The following is a 22,319-nucleotide window of genomic DNA, read 5'->3' as shown; positions in this document are numbered from 1 at the left end:
CGACATAATAGTAAAATTTTGGATTTTATCGATGATTGACCCTAATAGACTTCTATTATTGTCTATCAATCCATCGATAGAAACATATTAGTATTTATCAATATCTATTATCGATAGAATCTAAAATTTTATTAGATTTTGTAAATATTTTGTTAAATTTTCATTTTTTACGATTCCTCCATGTTTTAAAATTAGAAAGGGTTTTCATTTTAAGGGAAGAAGAAAAAAACTCAGAGAATTTTAAAACGTGGGAGAGTTCCATGTTTAATTAAATTGAATTGACTTAAATAATCAATCTCTACGCATTAATGTGTATATTAATTAATACATCTCATAACCCGTAGAATACACGTTAATTAAAACTTATTATTTTAATATAAATCTAATTCACATCCGTCTAATATTTGAATAAAACTTATAAATGAATTTTAATTTTAAGAGAAAAAAATAAAAGAAATCAACAGTATTGGGTTAGGCCCATAATTACAAACTATAGAAATAACGCCGTAATTACAAACTATAGAAATAAGGTTTAAATCAAGAAAAGTACAAAAATAATACTAAGTTGTGATGTTAAAAAGGAAAACTAAAGCAAAATTGAAAGTGACTAAAAATAACTTCTAAAGTTCACACGTCATTCCTACCTTGAGCATACGCATGCGAGGAATACCAAAGACTTGATCACTTTGCCTCAAATTCCTCTTTAAGAAACTATATGCATAGTTTATCATTATTCTCTTTCCAAAACTTGCCCCTTTCTTAGCAACCACTTCACTTTCTCCAACCAAATGAACAACTCCATCTTTCCTTGCTTCTTCTATCCTTCCAATTGCTTTATAATTATCCTCCTCCTCCTCATTACAACTCTCATCTTTTTCAACTCTTCCATCCAACACTCCATTTTCCTCCTTTGAATCCGCTCTAACTCGTTCTCTTTCAAACTCTTCCAATCTTTCGAGTAATATCTTCTCAAACGATTCGTGTTCGGTCCTCACATCCGTGTATCCATATCGAACAACACAACGAAACACATCGATCTCCTTTGCCTCTACTTTTCTGAAGAGGAAACGTTCATCAACCGGAACCTGAGTGTATGAACAAACAAAAAACCAACCTCAAATATATATATCGTCGTAATTAATTAACCTTAAAGTTTATTGAGAAATATATACTAAGTACGTTTTATATCAAACCTTGCTCACAGGAAGTGATTTAATGGTGATGAAGATGAGAACAGATTGCAATGCAGGGACGTGGTCGACGTAATGCTTAAAGATGGGAGGGATGCCTTGAACAAGCTCAGAGTAGAAGAATGCAATACCAGGAATTCTTCTAAAGTTGGTTGTACTCACTATCTCATTGAGTTTTTCAGACGTGATTTTGTGGTTGAGTTCATAAAAGTACTTCTTTCTAAACACACTATTCCAAACATACATGATTGTCATCAAAGCAGCAGCGAAAGCCAGAGGGAGATAGCCTCCTTGGTCAAACTTGTAAAGGACAGAACTCAAATATACCAATTCCACGGTACCAATGGTGAGAATATAAGTGATTATGAAAAGGATGTGAGTTTTCCATATCATTACCATTATGAGTACTAGGAAAGAGGATGTGAGTGTCATCACAAAAACCACAGCTATTCCATATGCATTCCCAATCTGTGTAGTGTTTTTGAACCCCAAAGTAACACCAACACAAGCCAACATTAGAAGGTAATTTATCTCCGGAACATAAACTTGCCCTTCGTACTTATCTGATGTATGAACCACTTTTACTCTTGGGAAGCATCCAAGTGAAAGTGATTGTTGAATTATTGAGAATGTTCCTGAGATCATTGCTTGGCTTGCTATGATTGATGCTGATACTGCCACCACAAACATTGGCCAATACAACCCTCCTGCCAATATAACAGCATACACATATACAATAATATTCAATATCATTTTCATTTGAAAACACCGGCCTTTTTCTAACTATTTAGTTTGAAAATTGTGTTTGTTTTCTTATTGTTTCTTTTACCTGGAATTGACTTGTAAAATGTGTCTGAAACTAAATCATTGTGCTTCCGAAGAAACGAGGCTTGGCCAACATAAGCACAGATTAGAGCTGGGTAGGTAATGGCCGACATGCTTAGTTGAATCGATCGGACGCTGAAATGACCAACATCGGCAAACAAGGCTTCTGTCCCTGTATGAGTGTGTGGATATGAAAATTGAATAAAGTAAGTGTTTGATTGATCATGTCTGTTGATTGAAGTTAAAAGAGTTAAATGAAATGATCAGAAGGAAAAGGTGAACCTGTAATAGCAAGAACAACGCCACCAAGAGAAATCCAAGCATCCATTTTGTTTCTTTGGAAAAATTGAATAATGTAATTTGGATTTAAGGCCTTAAGGACAGCTGGGTCATATTTTATGAAGTTATAGACACCAATTGAAGCATTGAGAGCAAACCAAACGAAGATAATTGGAGCAAAAGTGTATCCAACTTTATCTGTTCCAAATCTTTGAACCATGAATAGGCACACCAATATTCCTACTGATGCCCAAACAGTCCTTTCTGCAATAATAATCAATTCATCATTTTCCTTATTATGTAATTGACAACAACCATTCAATCAGAAACCAAAAAGAAGAAAAAAAAAAAAAAAAAAAAAGTTGTATTCCATTCAAATCATAAAATACTAAATGATTTTCTTTTATTAATTACTATATTGAAATATATAATGGGATTCAATTTCCTTTTACACAAAGTGGGTTTGTTGTATTTTCTGTAATTGCTATGAACAAAAAAACTTAGAGATAGAAAAAGACGCGTTTTGCTGATGGGATTTGTGTCTTTCTCTTCCTCATCGACTTATAATTATTAAATTTGTGGGAAGTTGAAGAAAATAAATTTTCTTATAAGGTAAAATTTGTTGGGTTTCTTCTTTAGACATTTGTTTCTTTTTTTACAAATGATTTAATTTACCTTCTGTCATTGCAGGGGTAGCCTCCTTGATCCCTCCCATAGCAGATAACACTGAAGATTGAAGAAAAACAAATTTGCTATATTACCCTCACAAAAAATTGTTCTATATATAAGAAATTCAGATAAAAAAAAATGACTAAATTGCAAAATTACCCTTAAAATTACTTCACTATATATTATCTTTACTTTTGAGGATATATTGGAGTAGGAAATTTAATAAATGGAAGAAGAAGAAAGATAAAAAAGAGAGAAAGGACCTGAGATACAAGGAGTAAGAACACCATCACCGATGACCATGGAGGTTCCAAGCATAGTTGCAAAGAGAAGAAACACCTTTGCAAAATGACTTTTCTCCAACTTGGATTGAATTCTTGAAGCTCTCTTCTCTCTCTCGTTTGGCAAACTCAATTGGTAATTCGACACTTCTCGATCTTCCACCTCCGCATTCGGAATCAACCCCACTTTGGCATATCGACATATCAGTGAGTACAATGCGAACGTTCCCCCTATAGCAATAGATAATCCAAACCCATAAAAATTAATTGTCCTGTCCACCACCCCAGTTGCTGAATCACAGTTAATTTTTTAAAATATATTACTTTACCTTCTCCGTTGTCGTTGGCTTTCAAAACGATGAACACATATTTGATTACAGGAATCAAAGTTATGGTATAAATGATCAACGACAACACCCCTAAGATATCATCGTTGTGTTTTATCCCACCCGGAAATGTGCTCGAGAACACGTACAGTGGCGACGTTCCAATGTCGCCATACACTATGCCAATGCTTTGGAATGCTAGGTGTAAGATTACACTCCAATTATTCTCCTTGGCATAGGAATGATCATCGTCATGACCATGAAGTTTACGTGACTCGAAATCCAAGGAGTCGTATCGTCGGAGCTTTTGCCATGAAGGTTTCCTCTCGGACGTCGACGAGGACGGCCCAACAACAACTTCTTCATCTTCTTCTTTTACAATGGCGTCGGATGACGACATGTCGGGATCAATAATAATATCACCGGAGAACCGATTAGCCGTTATATATTATTATTGTTGGGAGGTTTTGAGAATCTAAAGATGTGTGAAAGAAGAAGCAAACAGCCATCTTTATTTATATGGCACAACATACAAAGATACAATTTAATTTTGCAGCAGAGAACAAAAACTGACTCTCTCCCTCTTTTAGCATTTAATTCAAACACAATCAAATCTGTTCTGTTCATTTGCAACCACTTCTCAATTTCCCTATATATTACTCTTATTATTATTTGGTTTTGAAATTACTATTATTGTAATTACTTCCCTTACAACTACAATAAAATTCATTTGACTTCTAAAATATTTATCTTCACACACACACACACATATATATTACTTGATTGCTTTATATCTTCTTCATCATCATCACTATATAAAAAAGTACTTTTACCAACTTTAATTGAATTTTAGATTTAAATATCATTCGTTTTAATTATATCCTTAAAAATAACATTAAATATAGCCACTCATAGTTAAATTTTACAAAAATTATATAAAATACAATTGTCTTCAAAAGTTTATAGTAAAAATATTACTAGATCGCAACAAACAAAAAATTAAAAATCAACAATAAACTAACTGGGTAGACTATATTTAATAAAAAATTGTAAAAAAAAAATAAATTTGACAAAATATTTATAATATATAGTAAAATTTCAAATTTTATTTTATATTATTAATAGAATAAAAAAGTTTACTATAATTTATAAATATTTTAATTTATTTTATTATATGTAAAAATATTTCAATTTAATATTTATTATAAGTATAAGAATTAATAAAATAGGTTTGAGGCAATAACATTTATTCTAAGCTTTATATACAATAAAATAGCACCACATAAGTTTTGCAATTTTGACCTTTTTCAACTTTGGAAACGATGCAATGTATAACCTTTTTTCTTTTTTTTTCAATTTGTTCAACTTGTGATTGCTTTTTAACTACAGTTTATGTATTACTTAAATTTGTCATGTATTACTTAAATATAGACAAATGAACTATGAAGTATAAATAATCAAATAACATTAAAAATGAATATAATTCAATTAACATACATCGTGTGGTTATCAATCTCGAAGTTGAACACATGTGGTAGAGAGATTTGACCAAATAATTAAACAAAAAAAACCTCAAATTTTGGTTAAATTTGCAATTTAATTATTATTTTTTTTTTTTGTAAGTTTCTTAATCTATATTTATTTGTTTTTAATTTAATGGTTTAAAGGTGTGGCATAGGAAATAGGTGTAGTTTCCTGTATCCATTTTAAAAGGGAAAAAACTCCGCGTTTGCACGTGCATAGTCAAATTTTGACTATAGGTCACGTGCGACCTGTGTCGTGGGGACGTCACGGTAAAGAAAATGATAGGTTTCGAATTTACCAAATAAATCTTCAAAACTTACGCGTTTCCATTTGATGCTTTTCTTTTTCTTCTTTTCTTTGCTTTCCTCTTTTAACCTTCATTAATTTTTACAAATACTTTTTTCTTTTTTCACATAAAAACTTATTTTTAAATTTATGAAAGAAAATTAAAAATGAAATAAAATATTTAAAATTAAATAAATTTTGTTTAAAAAACCAAGATCCAAGAATATATGAGTTTTGTTTTTAATAAATAAGATCTAAATTACCGTTTTTCTTTTTTTTTTGCTTTCGTTTAATAATCATTTTTAAAAATAATAAGACGTTTTGTTTGTTTGACTTTCTCCAATGGCTATATTTTCTTAAAAGAAATGTATTAGAGGATGTAAATTGATTGTTGAACTTTGAATATTCATCCTTGAAAGTTGAGCATATTAACTCGTTGAAACGTAAAAATGAAAAATGAACGACTCCTATGTTTTTTTTTTTTCGAGACAATATGAATCCTAATTTTAAGATAAATTCTTTTAGCTTCCTCAAAAAAAAAAACCCCGTCATTTTGGCATTATTTTTATTTGATTAAATATTAGGTGGATAACATTTAAATCGAAGAAACTAACGTTGGAGAGGCTTGAACGAATAACCTTTCTTGATCGCTTGCTTTCATATAATTTTAAATCATCAATTTAACTCAAGATATTAAGCTTAGTAGGTGACATCAAATTTAATATAATATTTAATAATAATCAAGAAAATCTTCTAAAAATGCTAAAAGAACTAAATAGACATCAAATTTTAAAGTTTACTTATAATTTAACTTTAATTATTGACATAACCCTTTAACAAGTGTTTAAAAATGCTAAAACTTAACAAATTAAATATAAAATAAAAATACCACAAAAAACAACACATGAGAAATACATATACGATATATTATATCCAACATGTTTTAAACAATCGTAACTTAACAAAAGTTTCTATCTCACGATTATCATCTTTACTTTTATGGCCTTTAAGAACTCTTTCATCATTTGTTTTCGATTAACCAAGGTCATATATATATATATATATATATATATATATATATATATATATATATATATATATATTATATAAAACGCATTTTATATATAATCATTTTATTTAACAAACATTGAGATAGTTTGAAGTGAAAAATTGTAAAACCCATAATTAAAGTACAAAAAAATGTTTGATTAAGAAGTATTGTCCTAAAAGCATCCACATAGAATATGAGATTGAATGATTAATAGGTCTAAGAGAGAGGGTAAAACTATCCACATGTTACGATGGTGGGCTCCAAGGCAGTGGTAATGTCTCTCTCGCACATTTCTGAACCAATGTTGGTAACTCCCTCCTGCATCACCCACACACACACATATTAGTTTTGTTTAACAAAAACAACCTTTTTAAATACTACTTTTACCATTTGAAAGAATAATAAAAAATAGAGAGAGAGAGAGAGAGAGAGAATAAAATACCTTAGCCAAGTTCCTGAAATAGGTCGTTGTGAAATTGCCAGTAGGGAACAAAACCTCTATGATGTCTGCCAATACCAACTGTGGCTGTGAGATTGCTCCATCAAACCAATCTAATATCACACACACACATTACATATATATTAACTAAAGGAGGTAGCAAATGTCGATTACTTTTTAACTAAATTCATTTTGACTATGAACAGGAAAAACGTATTTAAAATTACCGAAAGCATTGGAGCTGTGAAATCGTTTATCGAATCGCCAAATGCTTTGAGTGGAAAGAAAAGATAGGCAAGATTGGTCTTGAATGTTGATTAGTTGGAGAAACGTGGACAAGTTGTATGCAATTGGATCTGATGTAAATGTTTCATCGATGATCACTTCTACAGTCTATCTAGAAAATAACATATCACCAAGACAAATAAAATTGAAATATTCAAAAGAAAGAGATTTTGCTTTTGTAACTATTCTATTTTTTATTATTAAATACTAACTAAAAAATCAAATAGTTATTGAACGAAAACTTACACAGAGGATGCCATGAAAGGCATCTAAATCGTCGGGGTTAGAGACGTTGTAGGTGATTTTGTTGATGGAGTCATCCACATTTTCTCCTCCTGCATCTTCTATATACTTTTCCAATAACCCCTAATGGGTTAGTTTATTATTTTTTTATAATACATAACTCAAAAGAACCAAACATTTGATTTTGATATTGATAATATAAATAATATATTAATCCTTGCGTTAAATTAATTATATATATATATATATATATATATATATATATATATATATATATATATATATATATATATATATATATATATATATATATATATATATATATTAACTAAAATAAATAATTCAAAATATTAAAACAGATAAAAGTTGCAAGTAGAACAATAGTCACAATCAACTGTAATTAATTTAACGCAAGGATTAAATATAGTATAAAGTTATAATTAAATTAGAATTCATCATCAAGTAATTACCTTAAGCTTGTAGGCATCCTTTGTGAAAGACCACATGCCCTGTTATTCAAGAATAATTAAAGGAAATATTAGAAGAATTAATTGTTATTTTAAAAAACATATATACTAATTTATATTAATTAAAAAGAAGAAGAAAAAAGTAGTGAATGATTCTAACATCATAGTAACCCATCCATGCAACAATGGGTTTGAAAGTCTTTCTAGTGGTTGCTATGTTCTTCAAGCACAAGTAATTTTCTTTGATCTGCAATAACAACAATATACACATTTATATTTCCATAACTATTTAAATAAGAACTACTTCAAACCTTGTCAAGTTTGCATCATTTCTTGCGTCAACATTTCAAATTTATAATTTGGATGTGTTGCAATCTTAATCGACTTGAAATAGTGTGGTTCATTTGAAAATTCATCAAGGACAGTTTCTTATACGTACCGCAGTGTAAATTTGATTAGCTCTTGGCTCCACGTTTGCAAAAGCACCCAAGAACTTTATCCACTCTGCTTTCTAAAAATTTCAACTTCGTATTAGCAAAGGCGTAAACACAAGAATTGGATATGTTATTCACAAAAGAATCGAAAGAGAAGAAGGGTTGGGTTTAGGGTTTTACTTGCAAAGGCGTATCCTCGGAGGAAGGAAGAAAGGTGGCAAAATTGCAGGATTGTGGTTGGTCCACGTCGGCGACGAAGTGAGCAGCAAATTGTGCCAGCTGTTGCGTTTCGGTTTTATTTATAATTTGAATTTCTCCTTTTTCGTATTGTTTTAATACGCATTCTGACGTCACACTCTCCGACGTTATGCCCTTCAAGCTTCCTAATAAACCTAGAAGCTGTCCCATATACAATATAAAATTGATCTTTCTATACAAATTTCACTACTGAAATTCAATATTCTTCCTAACATGAATCTCACTTGCTCATAATATAATATGGAAAAGATGAATCAAATTACATACCTCGAAAAAGGAAACTGATAGGAACCATGGAGAAAGAAGACAAAAGGGAAAGGAAAAAAGAAGAAAAAGTTAGATATTGATTGTCAAAGTAACTGTGCACATTGGGTGCCATGTGATTTGTGTATCAAAAAGTAATCACATGATTAATAATAGCTTATAATAAGTACATCATTTCAATATTAATATAAAATTACACCATATGTAAAGGATTATATCTTTTTAATTATAATACAATATCAATATGTTTAATTTAAAAAAAAATGGTGAGAAAACAAACGAAGTGTAGAATCCCCCAATGACATACATTTGAAAATTGGAAATTATATAAACAAATGATAAATAGAATGGTTTGTAGAAAAGAAAGTGTACCTGGAAAGAGGTCAGTATCAAGAGAGTAATTAGACAAAGGGATGACATAAGATTTGATCCTTGAAGTGCAATACTTTGTTCTTCCTGCCATCTTTGAAGTATTCTGCACTTTTTTTTTTTTTTTCCATTCTTTTTCACATCAAATCTCATGACACCACATGATTTTCTATCTATATAATATACACCAAATGTTTAATTTCTTCTACAACCACAGGAGTATAGGTATTTCTTAAACAAATCCTAACATTGCTTGGGAGTTGTTTGGAAAGTTAAAATGTTATCTTGAGATGCGTGAAAAATCAAAATGTGAAACAGAAATAAAATTTTGAAACATGAAAACGATTTAAGAGAGGAAGAAAAAGAACCTGAATGAGAAGGTAGCTCTTGCCATCAATGGAGTTCTTGATAACTTTAAACGACTGTCCATAATAAATCCTGAAATTCACCGCATCTTCAACCTTGGAAACATTTCCCACCTTCACCGCCGTCGTGGAAGCCGCCGTCACATTGTCAATAGCCGGAAACCAAACGGCAAAGAGGAACAGCACCAATAATGCATTATTCATAGCAAACGGAGAAGGGAAAGACAAATTGCAGGGAGAGAAAATGGGGAAAAAAGTGAAAGAAGAATATGGTGTGGAAGAGTTTTTAAGTGAACCCGTGAATGAAAGAGAGAATTTTTGATATTATATATATATATTTGTTTTGATTTTGTCTTTTTGCTATCCATCATTTTGTGTTTCGATTTTTGTGTGAATAGTGGTAGTGGTGAGTGCAGTTCTCCACCCAGCATCATGCATCCCCTTTTTTCCACCCACTCCCTCACTAAATTTCATCATTGTTTGCTTTCTTTTTCTTTTTTTTTTTACTGATCACCAATCTCTAGAGACAAATTCCAACAACTATGTTTAGGAATGGTCAAGTTCATACTATCAATGCCAACTCTTTTTTAACTTTTCTTTATTAATCTCATGCTTTCAAGATATGTCCGATGGGAGGTTATCATGTTATGCTGTCCAACAAAGATATCATTTGATATTTGTTAAAACATGATAGAGAGAACACAATGTTTATGTAACAATATGAGTCTTTTTATTATTTTCACCCATAATGAAAGTCACAAGAGAATATATCTTTATTATCCTAATACAAAAAAGAAAATAAACTTAGGGTAAAGTAGAATAATACTAAAATACTCTCGGGACTATAAACTATCTACAAAACTCCTTCTTTCCAACATTCCTCCTTAAATTGGTGCTTAGATGTCAATTAGACCTAACTTGTTAAAATATTTGATATTGTGTACAATAACATTTTTAAAATTCAACAATATAATTGGTGAAAACCAACTTTTAACTTTTTAAGTTGGATGATATGTTTAAATTACTTTAGTGATAACTAATATTTTACGAAAATTATATTACCTTAATCGACATGTAAATTAATTAAAATCACAAGCTGATTATCAAAGTCAATCGTAAAGCCTTAGGTTAGTAACAGACAAAAAAAAAAGGTTTAAATATTGCTTTGGTCGTTGTGGTTTGACTTCTATGCCATTTTTATATATTTAAAATTGCCCAAATTTAGTTATGCTATCTTTTCTCAAGTAAAACATGTATTAGAATGGAGATCAAACTTTTAATTTCTAAGAAAGAAAGTTTTTTCAATTACCGTAAAACTAAATTAAAATTTAGTGTCTGCTGTTAATTTGTAGTTGATTTTTTGAAATTTGCATGAAATTTCGAAAAGTGATTCTTTCACACATATTTTGTCACAAAACATGTCCAAGCAAGAACAAAGACAATAGTGAAAATAACATTATAAAGAAAAACAATATTAACTCGTAGAAGGTTTAGTGATACAATACCTAAGTTTGGGGTAGTGTCTTCAGTAAAGATAATCTACCAATATAATTAACTAAAGTGATTACAACGTTGTACTTATAATAATAATGATCTCAAATCGTAGAGCCTAACTCAATTAACACGTATCTATGCTCTCTTAGATGCAAGACTTCCTCTTTTTAGAACTTAGGCTCCATTCTAAGTTAGCATGTGAGACTCTCTCTCACTTCAAGTTACATTCTCCTCTTCGTGAATTCCCTCACTCAAAAGTAACTTACACTCCTCTAAGTGTATGAAAACTTTCTTCTCAAGAACAAACCTTTAACTCTGTTAAGAATGAAAATTTTTATAAAAGACGAACTAAATTTGAGACCTATCACCAAGAAGAAAATAAAATTTAGTTAATTACCATTGACAATAACTATATACTAGAAAAAAGAAAAGTTATAGAGACATGTAATCTTATAATCCCAATTATCTCCTTTACCTTGCCAACCAAGTAACTAACCAACTTTTAAATAAATAAAAATATAATGATAATAAAAGAAAAAGAATAAGGAAAGAAATTGTTGTAAGAAAAGAAAGTAAAGGGACAAAGGTTGGCGTTGGCGCCTCTTTCTTCCCAAAACGAACCGTTTTCAATTCCTTTCCTTTCGAAGCAATTCACAACTCCCCACCTCTCCTATAAATACAAACCCCTTTCAAAATCTCCGCCCTCCCTCGTCTTCCTCACATCAATAAGAAATTCAGGTTCTCAATTCCCTTTTCACACATAATCCTTCACTATTACATCTTTCAATTTACACACCTTTTTTCTCTTTTCAATTCTTGTTTTTTTTTTCTCTGTACATCGATCAATCACTTTTTATGGCATTAGAGTGATTTTGTTTCTCTGGATTTTGATTTTGGTAGAAGACGAGACGGTAGTTTTTTTTTTTTTTTTTTCAATGGATCGTATTCTGTTTTTGGTGATTTTGTTGTTTGCGTTGCCCAATTGTGAATCCTGGAACTGGTTTTCCTCTTCTTCGTCTTCGGGCTCTTCTTTTGACCGTGTTGAAGGTGGAAGTGTTGCGGAATTCGCAATTGAGGGTTTTGATGATCAAAAAGGGGTGAGGAGAATTGAGAATGCTAAGAACAAATTGAGTGTGTCTAATTCTTGCTGGGGAAGTGCTTATAGGCATCTCTTTGCGGGTTGTTCCGAGATTTTTGCTGCCGATGAGAAACGGTCCAGATTCGCTTGGCATCTCAGTGATTGCTTTCAGAAGGACTCTGGCAGGCCTTCTTTTCCTAATTGTGATGCGAAATCGCCAATGGCCAAATGCCTCAAGTACTTGAATGAACATGAGCATCGGATTTATCTTGAGTTCTACCTTGAAACTAACTCCATTTGTCATCAACTTCAGTGAGTATCCTAATTCCTACCTTATTGATTACATTACAAATTGTTTTGTTTAGTTTTGATAGTTTAATTTGGTTGGTCTTTGTATTTTTAAGATTTTTTACTTCATCCTTATGTCTGGACTTGATTAAACTAAAATGTCGGTAGACTATTTAGGAACCAGGTTGAAATTTTTAAGACCAAATAGAGCAAATTGAATTTAAACAAGAACCCATAAGGATCGAAGAATTGCAACTTTTTAAAAACATGGGGGTGAAATTTAAATTAAGTTCAAACGAGAGGGCATTTGCTCCTTTCGTGTTTTTTAAACATCATATCCAATTGATTGTGGTCTTTTTTTCCAGGGCTAATGCTTTCAAGCATGACACAGAGAGGTTAGTCAATGAACTGAAGAGATCTTCGGAAGCTGCAGAAGGCAAGTTAGAATCCATCGAGGAAAAATCGGAATCTCTGCTGCAAAATTCATATGAAATTTCTGATTCCTTGAAATCTACTGGGACTCAAATACAAAAAATGGCTCAAACATCAAGGAAACTAGAAGACCACATGGGCGTTGTTCTAAAGCACTCTGAAGCAGTTTATGAACAATCCAAGAAGATAGAGACATCCCAGTTGGAACTCCAAGAAGGTCAGTTAAAGCTAAGAAAAAGTTTAGAGGAAGGGATGGAAATGCTTCAGGATTCTTACAGCAACCTTGGCCAAGAGATGGATAGTTTAAGAGGAGAAGCCATCGAGATCGAAAAGGAGATAACCAAAGTGGGAGATTCAATGTCTTTGAAGATGAAGTACCTCCAGAGCACAGCCGATGATATTGGGAATATGGCTGGGCTTTCATTGGACAAACAACAAGAACTTCTAGATGCTCAGTCCACAGCACTTAATGGTCTTCATTCTTTAAGCAAAGTTCAATCAGAAGCGCTAGAGGAAAGCAGGTATATTAAATTAGGACTCTGACCAAGCCAGACCTAACTAAAATTACTTAAACATGCTTTACGACTTGCAGGAATAAGCTGCAACAGTTGGCTGAATATGGCCACAAACAACAGGAGGAGCTTCTCCAGCGACAAGGACAACTCCAACAACTTCATGATCGGTTGATGGACAATTCAAAATCAATCTTGGAAGCTCAGGTAAGCTTCTAGCTGTTAAATTATAAATAAAAAGATAAAAGTTGCGGTAACCCATCAACTGAACTTTTTGGATTTAGTGGTGTTAGGCCAACTTTGAATTTGTTGTACTTCATGTTAAAAAGAAAAGTAAAAATATATATCGATCACTATGAACTTAAAAGCTCATGTGAACCATTTTGATTATGATTCATTTAATCTTTTAGTCTGAATCTGTTTCTTACATTTTTCACTCTGTTGACAGCAAATATTTGAATCAAAGCAAGCAAGCATGTTCGTTGCATTAGAGAAGCTCTTCACCTTGCACAATGCAATGTTACTGGAATCTCGGCTAATCAAAGTCTTCTTCATTTACTTCACATCAATTTTCATCATCTACATGTTCAGTAGCACTAAGCAAACTTACACCGTTCGGCCCTGGCTATATATCGGTAACACAATTGTCTATTGAAAAAAAGTATCACTTAGCCAAAATCAAATAAATCACTGATCAAATAAAGTTTCTCATGATTTCCAGAGCTATGTGTTACATTCTTTATAGAAGTAGCAATACTTCGGTTTGAGATGTTCAACATGGAAGAGAAAACATGGATCGTAAACTCATTGCGGACGATGTTCTTACTTATTGCTTCTCTTCAACTTCTATACGCAGTTTGCACATATAGGTAAAACCATCACAGAACTTATTTCAAAATGAAACCTCAGCTAATAAATGAAAAACCAATTCAACTCAAAATGTTTTGAAAATTGCAGAGACTATGATGTTCTAAACCATCACATGCTATTATTGTTAATGGAAAGAGTCAATGGAATGCAGACACAAAATAAGTTATCTTGGGACAGTGATAGTGAGGTAGATTGGACATCATGGATTGACACCGATTTACCTGAAGATGTTGAAGATCCTGATTTTGTTCTTCCAGAAGAAGTGGGAGAGAATTCAATCACAACTGCTTCTACTTCAAGAAGGTACAATCTTCGACATCGACCCATTGGTAAGTAATTTATCTTTTTATAACTAAAGTTGTAGCTCTACCTAAATATTTAAAGCTTTACTTTGTAAGTTAAAATTATAGTTTCTCTCTTTTGGATACATATAGGAATATTATGGTCTATGTACCATCTTTTGTACACAGTACAATGAGAAAGAGTAATGATTGTAAAGAGTTCCATCAATAGGGCAATGTTTGGTTCGTTTTTTTTTTTTTTTTTTTTTTTGGTCTATTTCGATTTCTTGTAATGTGCAAAACAAAATTGAAAGTTTAGGATTCTATTAGATAAATTTCAATTTTATATTTAAAATATGAATAATAGTATGATTGTTAGAACAAAATATTATTGAAATATTTAAGAGAGCCTATTAGAGACACATTTTCAAATTCATGAACTTGAAAACTTGGAAACTAATTTTATAGTTTAACATTTATTAAAAATTAAATGGCTTATCCATCAAGAAAGCCTTTTAATTCCTAAACCTTTTATAAACTAAAAATCAAATCACACAATTTTAGTTAAATATGCTAATTCTAGATAAGAAAACATAACTTAGAAAGTTCAGATGAAGATGGACAAACAAAGAGAGACCAAATTTCTATTTAAATAATTGTCATTGGGATTATGTTCGATTTTTCTTCAAATAATAATTTTAGAGAATTAAATTGAACATTATGAAGATAAAACTATTAATTGAATTTGTTCAAACAAATTTCGATGAACTAAAAATATAAAAACACAAACTGTATATTTTCTCCTTAGAATTTTTTATTTTATATTTGTAAAGATAAGTTTACAATAATGTTAAAAATCTACTCCAAACCCAAACATGGCAACACAGCCTTTTTCAAATTTATTCTATGTTACAAAGAGAAAAATCAAACAAGAAGATAGAGCTTTTCTTAGCTTCTGCAACGAGTAATGGCGGTACAACCCCGCTGATACGGGTTAGCTTCGGCTCCGGGTTGGCAATTGTAGTAGGACGAACCTCTCCGAGAGCATGGAATGTTGTTTGCCTTCAACGACTTGTAACTTATGTAACTCGAAGTGGCTAAGATGCGACGGTTGATCTCAGAATCCATTTCAAACTCAATCTTCATCATGCATTCGCTTATGGAACGTCCATGGCATCGTACTTCCGTCGAGAGCCAATTGAGACTCTGGTCGCTACTCATGGCCGTGACTGCTAAAGAGGATGACGAGACGAAGACGGCTATGGTGAAAATGAGAATAGTAAAGGCAGGTGGAGAAGAGGAGTTGCCCATTGCTGCCCTTGGTGAATTCTACGTCTACCAAGGGAAAGAGCTTCTTCTCATTTAAAATGTTTTGATTTCAAGGAAATGGCTTTGGTTTTCATTTTATTTACATATATGCCACAAGCTTTTTTTTTTATTTATTTATTTTATTTTAGTTTTCACAAATTCAAAAAGTATCCTAATTGAAATGAAGAAAGGTGAAATTTTTTCAAATTTGCAAGAAGACCCTTATCACAACCTACCAGAGAAAGTGATTTAGTGGTGGAGATTAGTTGGTTATTTAGTTGAATTTAGATATATATCAAATGGTAATTGCGTGACTTTGTACCATAATGTGTTATATTTACAAAAATATTTTAAACCGCATTTTTTTCCAAAAGAGAAGTTGAGGGCATTATTAGAATTAAGAAAAAGAAAATTGAACTTCGATATCAAATATGAACCTCATTTACGAGGTTGAATTGCAAATTTCAGTGTCTCTAGAAGTTTGGTTGAAAAGATAATGTGGTTGTTCAAGAAAGCAAAGTTAGCAAAATTCAAGATAGAGAGAGTGCACCAACTGATTACTTTAAACTCAAAATCTATTGCCCCAATGACCCATCTAATCTCTTTGAATCTTTCAAGGCTATTATCTATACTTTTAGAGTCAACCACCCAAATCAATTTAAATTGTAGAAGAAACAATGAACTCTAATCCAAAGAAATCAATTGAATTTCCAAAAGGATTATTATCATCTTCTTTTTAGACTCTGAAGAGATGGGAACATTAATTTAAATAGAACAGAAAGGTCTCAGGTTTGGATCAATCACCCATCCTCCAAACACATTTATAGTTACAAAAACAACTAGCTAAGACTATGTATTACTAGACAGTTTACTCTTCTGGGTATTGCTGTGGAAGTTGAACGGGTAGCAAAAGTGAAGCCATCCATAGTTGCCACGGTGTATGTATGTCAATTCTGTTTATCTCATTTTTCTAGCTTGCTTAGAAGAGCTTCCATTGGTGGTAACTCTTCAATAATTTTTTGCCAGTCAGGCATCCCCTGCATATCATCACCAAAAATGAGGAAAAAGTTTGCAAGATCCTCAAGAGTTCTTTTTAACTTTAAAAGAACTTGAACAAGAACATTTGTACGTAGAAGAAGGCACTATATTCTAAATCAAATAGTTGACTGATAACATGTTTTGGATCTCCAAGATGAGACGAAAAGTATACTTATATGCGTTTCCATTAGAATCAAGAAGAAAATTTTCATGGTATGAACTTACTCTTCCTGATCTTCGAATTCGACCATCCAATCGCAATATTATGTAGACATCCTCACCAGGGGTGACCCCTTCGGATTTCTGCTGGTCTCTTATCCAACTAATTCAGGAAACAAATATAAGTTATAATCCAGAGTGGAAAACACAATATCCACCTCATATTCCTTTAACCAGATAATTTAATTGTCTCCATGTATTAGCGAGACAAAACAACTTCGGAACATCTCATCCATGAATGCATGTTATCCAATAAGATTATCTTTTGTGTTCCATTTCAATGTATAAATGGATGGTTTCTGTTTCCGCTGTAAACAAAATAACAACTTTTGAAAGGGGAAAAAATGTTCAGAGACATAATGGCTAGTGATCTTTCCTCATGTTGGTTCGATATCAGTGGATTAGATGGACATCGAAGAACACTATATAAACTAACAAGAAAATTAGATGGTGGGACAAAGCATGCTCCAAGACAGGCATAAACTTACCTTTCCCATTCTGCAGGTGATATAACCTCGGCCCTGAACCGAATTTCAGCTTTCAACTTCGATTTTGCAGTTATAGACTGAGCTCGTTTCTCAAAATCTTCCTACAAGAGTTCCATGAGAACAAGAGAATCTCCCGGTTAACTTACAAATTTTCTATTGAAACATGAACAACAGCAAAACTCAAAACATATCCTCGAACAAATATAGGACCAAATAGAAACCAATTAATCTTACTTACCCCAATAGATGGCAGGGCGGTGGCGGCAGCGGCTGGAGCACCAAACCCTTTCTTTTCTATTTGGGGTTCTCTACCTTCACCCCATATGACAGGAACTAAGAGCACACCTCGTCTAAGGAGCTCAGTTCTGAACCTTTCTGCCTTTTGAATGGCTGAAGAAACAGTCTCCTTTTTTCCAGCTAAAATGACCTTACTTGCAAATTGATTTAAGGAATGCAAAAATGTACATAAGGCAATATCTTCCAAGAAAAGTAGCTAACTTTGGTTTATTGTAAACATGAAATTCAATGAAGGAGGGCACACAAAGAGGGTTGTGGGATTAAAGCCAACAAGAAAAGAAAAGAAAATTTTTGTAGAGGAGAGATGTTTTCTTGGGCTAAAATCAGGGATAGATGAATATCCGAAATCAAGAAGTCACTGAAGGCAGAAAAGAGGATGCCAAAAAAAAACTATTCCAGCAACTCCCAACATGTATGTATTTGTACCAACAAAAACTTTCTGTTCCTCTCTAAACCCATCTCTAAAATAGCTTGTAGCACTAGCCTTTCATTTGTCTTATGAAAAGAATCATTTACGTGACGGATGACCGACTCGAAACAATCGAGCATGACTAGGAATATCAGGAAAGTATGTCCAGAGGATTTAATAGATTGAACAGATACTAGCAAGATACTAGCAGCCTTAGTGGAAGGTGTAGGGATATTGTTACAGAAGCAAGAAGAATCAGCATGAAGGATAACTGAAACGTTGATTCCAGCAAAAAGGGTCAAGGGCAAGGCACCATGGCAATGAGTTAGGGGCAATGGGACATGAAGGCAAAATGCGCAAATCAAGTGAAATAATCAGAAGGGGAAAGAGAGTGAACAACCATAGAATAAGAAAGTTGGACTTGCCATTCATTGATGGAGTTGTCAAGGGGTAAGATGAATAATCATACTCACCGGTCTTACAGTATCTCGAAGCTGTACAAGTTCAACAATCCGATTGGTGGAAAGACGTAGAGGCAACCTCGATAATGTTTCGTTTCTTGATATTTGTGCAAGCTGTTCCTCTTCTTTCTTGTTGTCCCATAAAAATAATGCCACAAAAACAATAATACCTGTTTAATGCTGATCCGAAGTTAGTATTTCAGCTGCCTCACCATAGTGAACATGTTACTTTATCTTTGTATCCTTTAACTGAGATAACAAATTAAGATGTACCTCCAACATTAACAGCTAAATTTCCAGCAGTTTCCCAAACATCAGGAGCTCCATCACCACCTTGAATAGCACGAAATAACCTGGGTATGTTAAACAGTAATGAAATTCCAGCTGCTGCAGATAGTGCCACATAAAAGAACCTCCGAACCCCACGAAAAGGTGCTTGAACTTCACTGATGAGTTTAAGATCTCTTCGAAAACCGTATCCTATATCCTCTCCTCCCATCCTAGCCTGGACACCATCATTATTCAGAAAGATAATCGAATTGGTAATTTCAAATTCATAAATTAAACAGTCATCTACTTGTGTTAAAATATTATGATATTCGAGGAGATTATGAAGAAAAAAAAAGTTGAGGATGACAAGATGAAGAGTGAAGCATTTAGGGACAAACCTCTTCTTGTAATTCCTTGAATTCAGGAAGAGCTCTGAATGAGGCCAAGTCAGGATCATTCAGAATCGTGCCAAATTTCAGGTTATATTCTCTTAGTGCGACACGCAGACAGTCGGCGGCTTTCTTTCCTTCCCCACTACCTCAACACATTCAGAAGTTCACAATTCGTCATCCTTACCGAATCAGAATTCTAACTTTTCCAAAAAAAAAACCCTTTTATGCTATAAAAGTAAATGAAATTCCCCCCTCAAAACACTAATAATGAAAAATAAATAAACCATGAAAGTCTAAAAGCAATTTAAAGGAGGCATTAAATTAAGTCCATCGACCAGGATTAAAGAAGGATGAGCAATTCAACTATAGGATTACTTTTTTAATAAAGAAAGAAGCTATGTTTATAAGTACAAAATAGAGACCTTTAGGCATACCGATAGGCATGACAGCATGCTTTATTGTAAAAAGCAGCTTGAGCCTCCATTGGGTTGGGATCCATATTCAGAGCTGCTTCAAACTGGACCAAAGCTTCTTTGACCTGAAATATTCATTGTTTGTGAAATGTACACACACACTTCTTACAAACTAAATGGGAACAGAATTGGAAAACAAATATCAGAAGCCACTGTTTAGCAGAAATAGAACATGACCGTAAACACTGATCCCCTCAAGCAAATGAATCTTTGGGGATTAAACAAAATTACCAAGACAACAAAGTCTTTCGTAAGTGTATAATAATACAAGAATTAAGAGTCTTGAAGGCTCTGTGATGCATGAAAGCATCCATCAGATTGCAAGAGTTGAGGAAAATAAAATGACAACTTAGTTATTTGGAAGCTTATGATAATATTGTGACGCTAAAATTTATTTGGAATTTGATGCAACTTGCAAATGTTAAAAAACTATTTCTAAGAGAACATTTCTGCCAAAATCAAAGAAACGAGAAAGGAAGAAAAGAATGACATCGATTTGCAAGGATAAAGATAAGTTAAATGACCTAAATGAGATCTTTTTTTTTAACGTCGGGTAGGCCGTCTTTGGATAAGGAATTTAGCAACTTTGACCTTTCTAAGATTTCTACTAATTAGAAGGAATTTTTCTAACTCCACTAACTTAAATGGCTTTATGGTTTTTAACTTAAATATCTCAAAAAAACTTAGAAGCTTTTGACTTTAGCATAAACAGTCTTTCAATATGTAATGCACTCACCCGAAACTAATAATATGGTTCTGACAGCCATTAATACCCTAAACAGAATGTTCATGAGGAATTGAGTTTTCATGGAGAAAAATGAAAGAATATACTAGGGCTATGGCATACAACCCAGCAAAAGAAGTCAAAGCAAAAGCTAGCAAAATAGGAAGAGAATCCAATCGAAAAGCATAAGACAGCTGTCAATTACAAAAATCCTAGCAACATAAGCTCAAAAAGAAGTATTAAGTCTAACAATATCCCAAACCTCCTCCCAGTACTCTCTAGGCCACTATGAAATCACATTTGTTGATGAAAGATGAAAAGCATGAGACTCTTCTACTTCCCCCTCTGAACTTTATCACTGTATTTCTCCAAATATTTTCCCTTCTTCTTTCTTCCCCGCATATCTAATACCAAAAATATCCTCATCTGATCTGCAAAAACCATGAACACTGATATCTTTGATCCTAACAAACTAAAAGTGATGCATTTTTTTTCCCTAATTTATTAGATTTGAATTGATGAATTTGTACAAAGGACCACGGAAGTATTTATATTAGCCCCTATTTGGAAACTTTTGGTAGTTGAGAACCGATGAGGTTGAACTTTCTGTCCAATTGGCGGCTGTAATTGAAGAAATTTACAGTACGTCTTTAAACTCTCAATGGGGACTAAATGGACAAAAGCATGAAAGTTCAAGTAGACTCCATCTTAAAAATTCGTTTATTTTGGGTGGGTTCTTCATTAGCATACAGAGCCAAAGTCCACCATTAAATTCTCTGACTATGTACCAAAAGACACCATTTAAACAAAAATGGCGAAAGAATTTAAGCAATACCCATTTGAAAAGAGAATGGAATTAAAAGAAAGAGGGGAAGAACGCACACCCGTCCTTTAGAGAAGAGCTGGAGACCGAGATTGACACAGGACTCTGCAGATTGGAGATTAGCTTCTGGGGACTGGGAAGTAGAAGAGCAAGAGAGAATAGAGAGATGGAAAGTTCTTTGAGAAGTGGGTAACCGGGGCCTGAGAATGGTGGGTGATTTGGGGTTCGAAAGGGTGGGGAGGTGGTGGAACAGAGGAAGAGTAGCCATAGCCATTGGAGAATTTAGCTCGGGAGTCTGGAGACCTCACGCTCACATGGCCGAAATTAAAAAATGTTTATATCCAAATTCCAACACAAAGGATGAAGAAGAAAGTAAAGATGAATGAATGAACGAACCGCGCGTATACCACACACCTCCACCACCCACTAACTTACTCTCAATTTCTTTGTACTTTTCTACGCCCAATGTTGTCATAGGAAATAACAATGATAGTAAAACTCAAATTCACCCATTGTATTATCAACATCGAGGTTTTACATGTCTAACTACTTAATTTCAATGCTCTTGAAAAACAAATTCAAACAAATTTGAAATTAATGGATGAAAAAAAATTAAGATCTGCATAGATTGTTTGTTTCCTCTAATCACTTTTCTCTCGTCACGTTTTAGATTTATATATAAATGTATCAATTTCCCTAAATCTAAAATCTCAATAATATAGAGTAGTTAAAATAGAAAAGAAAAGAAAAATAATAAAATTTCATATTTTAGTTTAATAATTGCTTGAACAAGGAAAAAAAAGACACGGGAATATCCAATAATTAAATTTTCACCTCACCATCTCAAATAGATCCTTGAAATTCGAAATTGATATTTATTCGATCCATAAGATTTAAAAAAAAAATAC

General features: G+C 32.7%; 4 protein-coding genes across 9 annotated transcripts; 1 reads left to right on the top strand and 3 right to left on the bottom strand.

Annotated features, from left to right (window-relative positions):
• Positions 1-454: 454 nt before the first annotated feature.
• On the bottom strand, positions 455-4,203 carry LOC103494897 (potassium transporter 5-like). Of its 2 annotated transcripts, none has more exons than XM_017045996.2 (7): positions 3,574-4,202; positions 3,227-3,475; positions 2,970-3,020; positions 2,298-2,558; positions 2,020-2,187; positions 1,194-1,897; positions 455-1,085 (listed from the first exon to the last, which is right to left on the bottom strand). In XM_017045996.2, the coding sequence occupies exons 1-7, from the start codon at positions 3,968-3,970 to the stop codon at positions 621-623; spliced, it is 2,295 nt and encodes a 764-aa protein (XP_016901485.2). In that variant the 5' UTR covers positions 3,971-4,202; the 3' UTR covers positions 455-620. The 2 variants fall into 2 exon arrangements, with proteins under 2 accessions (XP_016901485.2, XP_050943418.1); XM_051087461.1 differs by having other exon boundaries at positions 817-1,056; positions 3,574-4,203.
• Positions 4,204-6,532: 2,329 nt separating this feature from the next.
• On the bottom strand, positions 6,533-9,842 carry LOC103494786 (uncharacterized). 3 transcript variants are annotated; one of them, XM_051087458.1, is made up of 11 exons: positions 9,558-9,842; positions 9,193-9,295; positions 8,824-8,837; positions 8,479-8,697; positions 8,304-8,375; positions 8,025-8,111; positions 7,868-7,906; positions 7,401-7,520; positions 7,097-7,262; positions 6,873-6,982; positions 6,533-6,748 (listed from the first exon to the last, which is right to left on the bottom strand). In XM_051087458.1, the coding sequence occupies exons 1-11, from the start codon at positions 9,756-9,758 to the stop codon at positions 6,665-6,667; spliced, it is 1,215 nt and encodes a 404-aa protein (XP_050943415.1). In that variant the 5' UTR covers positions 9,759-9,842; the 3' UTR covers positions 6,533-6,664. The 3 variants fall into 3 exon arrangements, with proteins under 3 accessions (XP_050943415.1, XP_050943416.1, XP_050943417.1); XM_051087459.1 differs by having other exon boundaries at positions 7,401-7,505; XM_051087460.1 differs by having other exon boundaries at positions 9,193-9,300; positions 9,558-9,693.
• A 1,885-nt stretch (positions 9,843-11,727) lies between these two features.
• LOC103494785 (protein GAMETE EXPRESSED 1) lies at positions 11,728-14,757 on the top strand. 2 transcript variants are annotated; one of them, XM_017045984.2, is made up of 6 exons: positions 11,728-12,438; positions 12,780-13,367; positions 13,439-13,565; positions 13,807-13,993; positions 14,080-14,227; positions 14,380-14,552. In XM_017045984.2, exons 1-6 carry the CDS (start codon positions 11,984-11,986, stop codon positions 14,417-14,419), a joined length of 1,545 nt encoding a protein of 514 aa, XP_016901473.1. In that variant the 5' UTR covers positions 11,728-11,983; the 3' UTR covers positions 14,420-14,552. The 2 variants fall into 2 exon arrangements, with proteins under 2 accessions (XP_016901473.1, XP_008454365.2); XM_008456143.3 differs by having other exon boundaries at positions 11,731-12,438; positions 14,316-14,757.
• Positions 14,758-16,495: 1,738 nt separating this feature from the next.
• On the bottom strand, positions 16,496-21,839 carry LOC103494784 (protein LOW PSII ACCUMULATION 1, chloroplastic). Of its 2 annotated transcripts, XM_008456141.3 has the most exons (9): positions 21,473-21,839; positions 19,826-19,929; positions 19,398-19,533; positions 19,003-19,234; positions 18,742-18,899; positions 17,801-17,989; positions 17,563-17,663; positions 17,081-17,177; positions 16,496-16,854 (listed from the first exon to the last, which is right to left on the bottom strand). In XM_008456141.3, exons 1-9 carry the CDS (start codon positions 21,683-21,685, stop codon positions 16,780-16,782), a joined length of 1,305 nt encoding a protein of 434 aa, XP_008454363.1. In that variant the 5' UTR covers positions 21,686-21,839; the 3' UTR covers positions 16,496-16,779. The 2 variants fall into 2 exon arrangements, with proteins under 2 accessions (XP_008454363.1, XP_008454364.1); XM_008456142.3 differs by lacking the exon at positions 21,473-21,839 and having other exon boundaries at positions 19,398-19,537; positions 19,814-19,929.
• Between the last annotated feature and the right edge of the window lie 480 nt (positions 21,840-22,319).

This window comes from Cucumis melo, chromosome 7 (assembly GCF_025177605.1).
Source record: "Cucumis melo cultivar AY chromosome 7, USDA_Cmelo_AY_1.0, whole genome shotgun sequence".
Classification (NCBI taxonomy): Eukaryota; Viridiplantae; Streptophyta; class Magnoliopsida; order Cucurbitales; family Cucurbitaceae; genus Cucumis; species Cucumis melo.
This window is presented reverse-complemented; position numbering and strand designations above follow the sequence as displayed.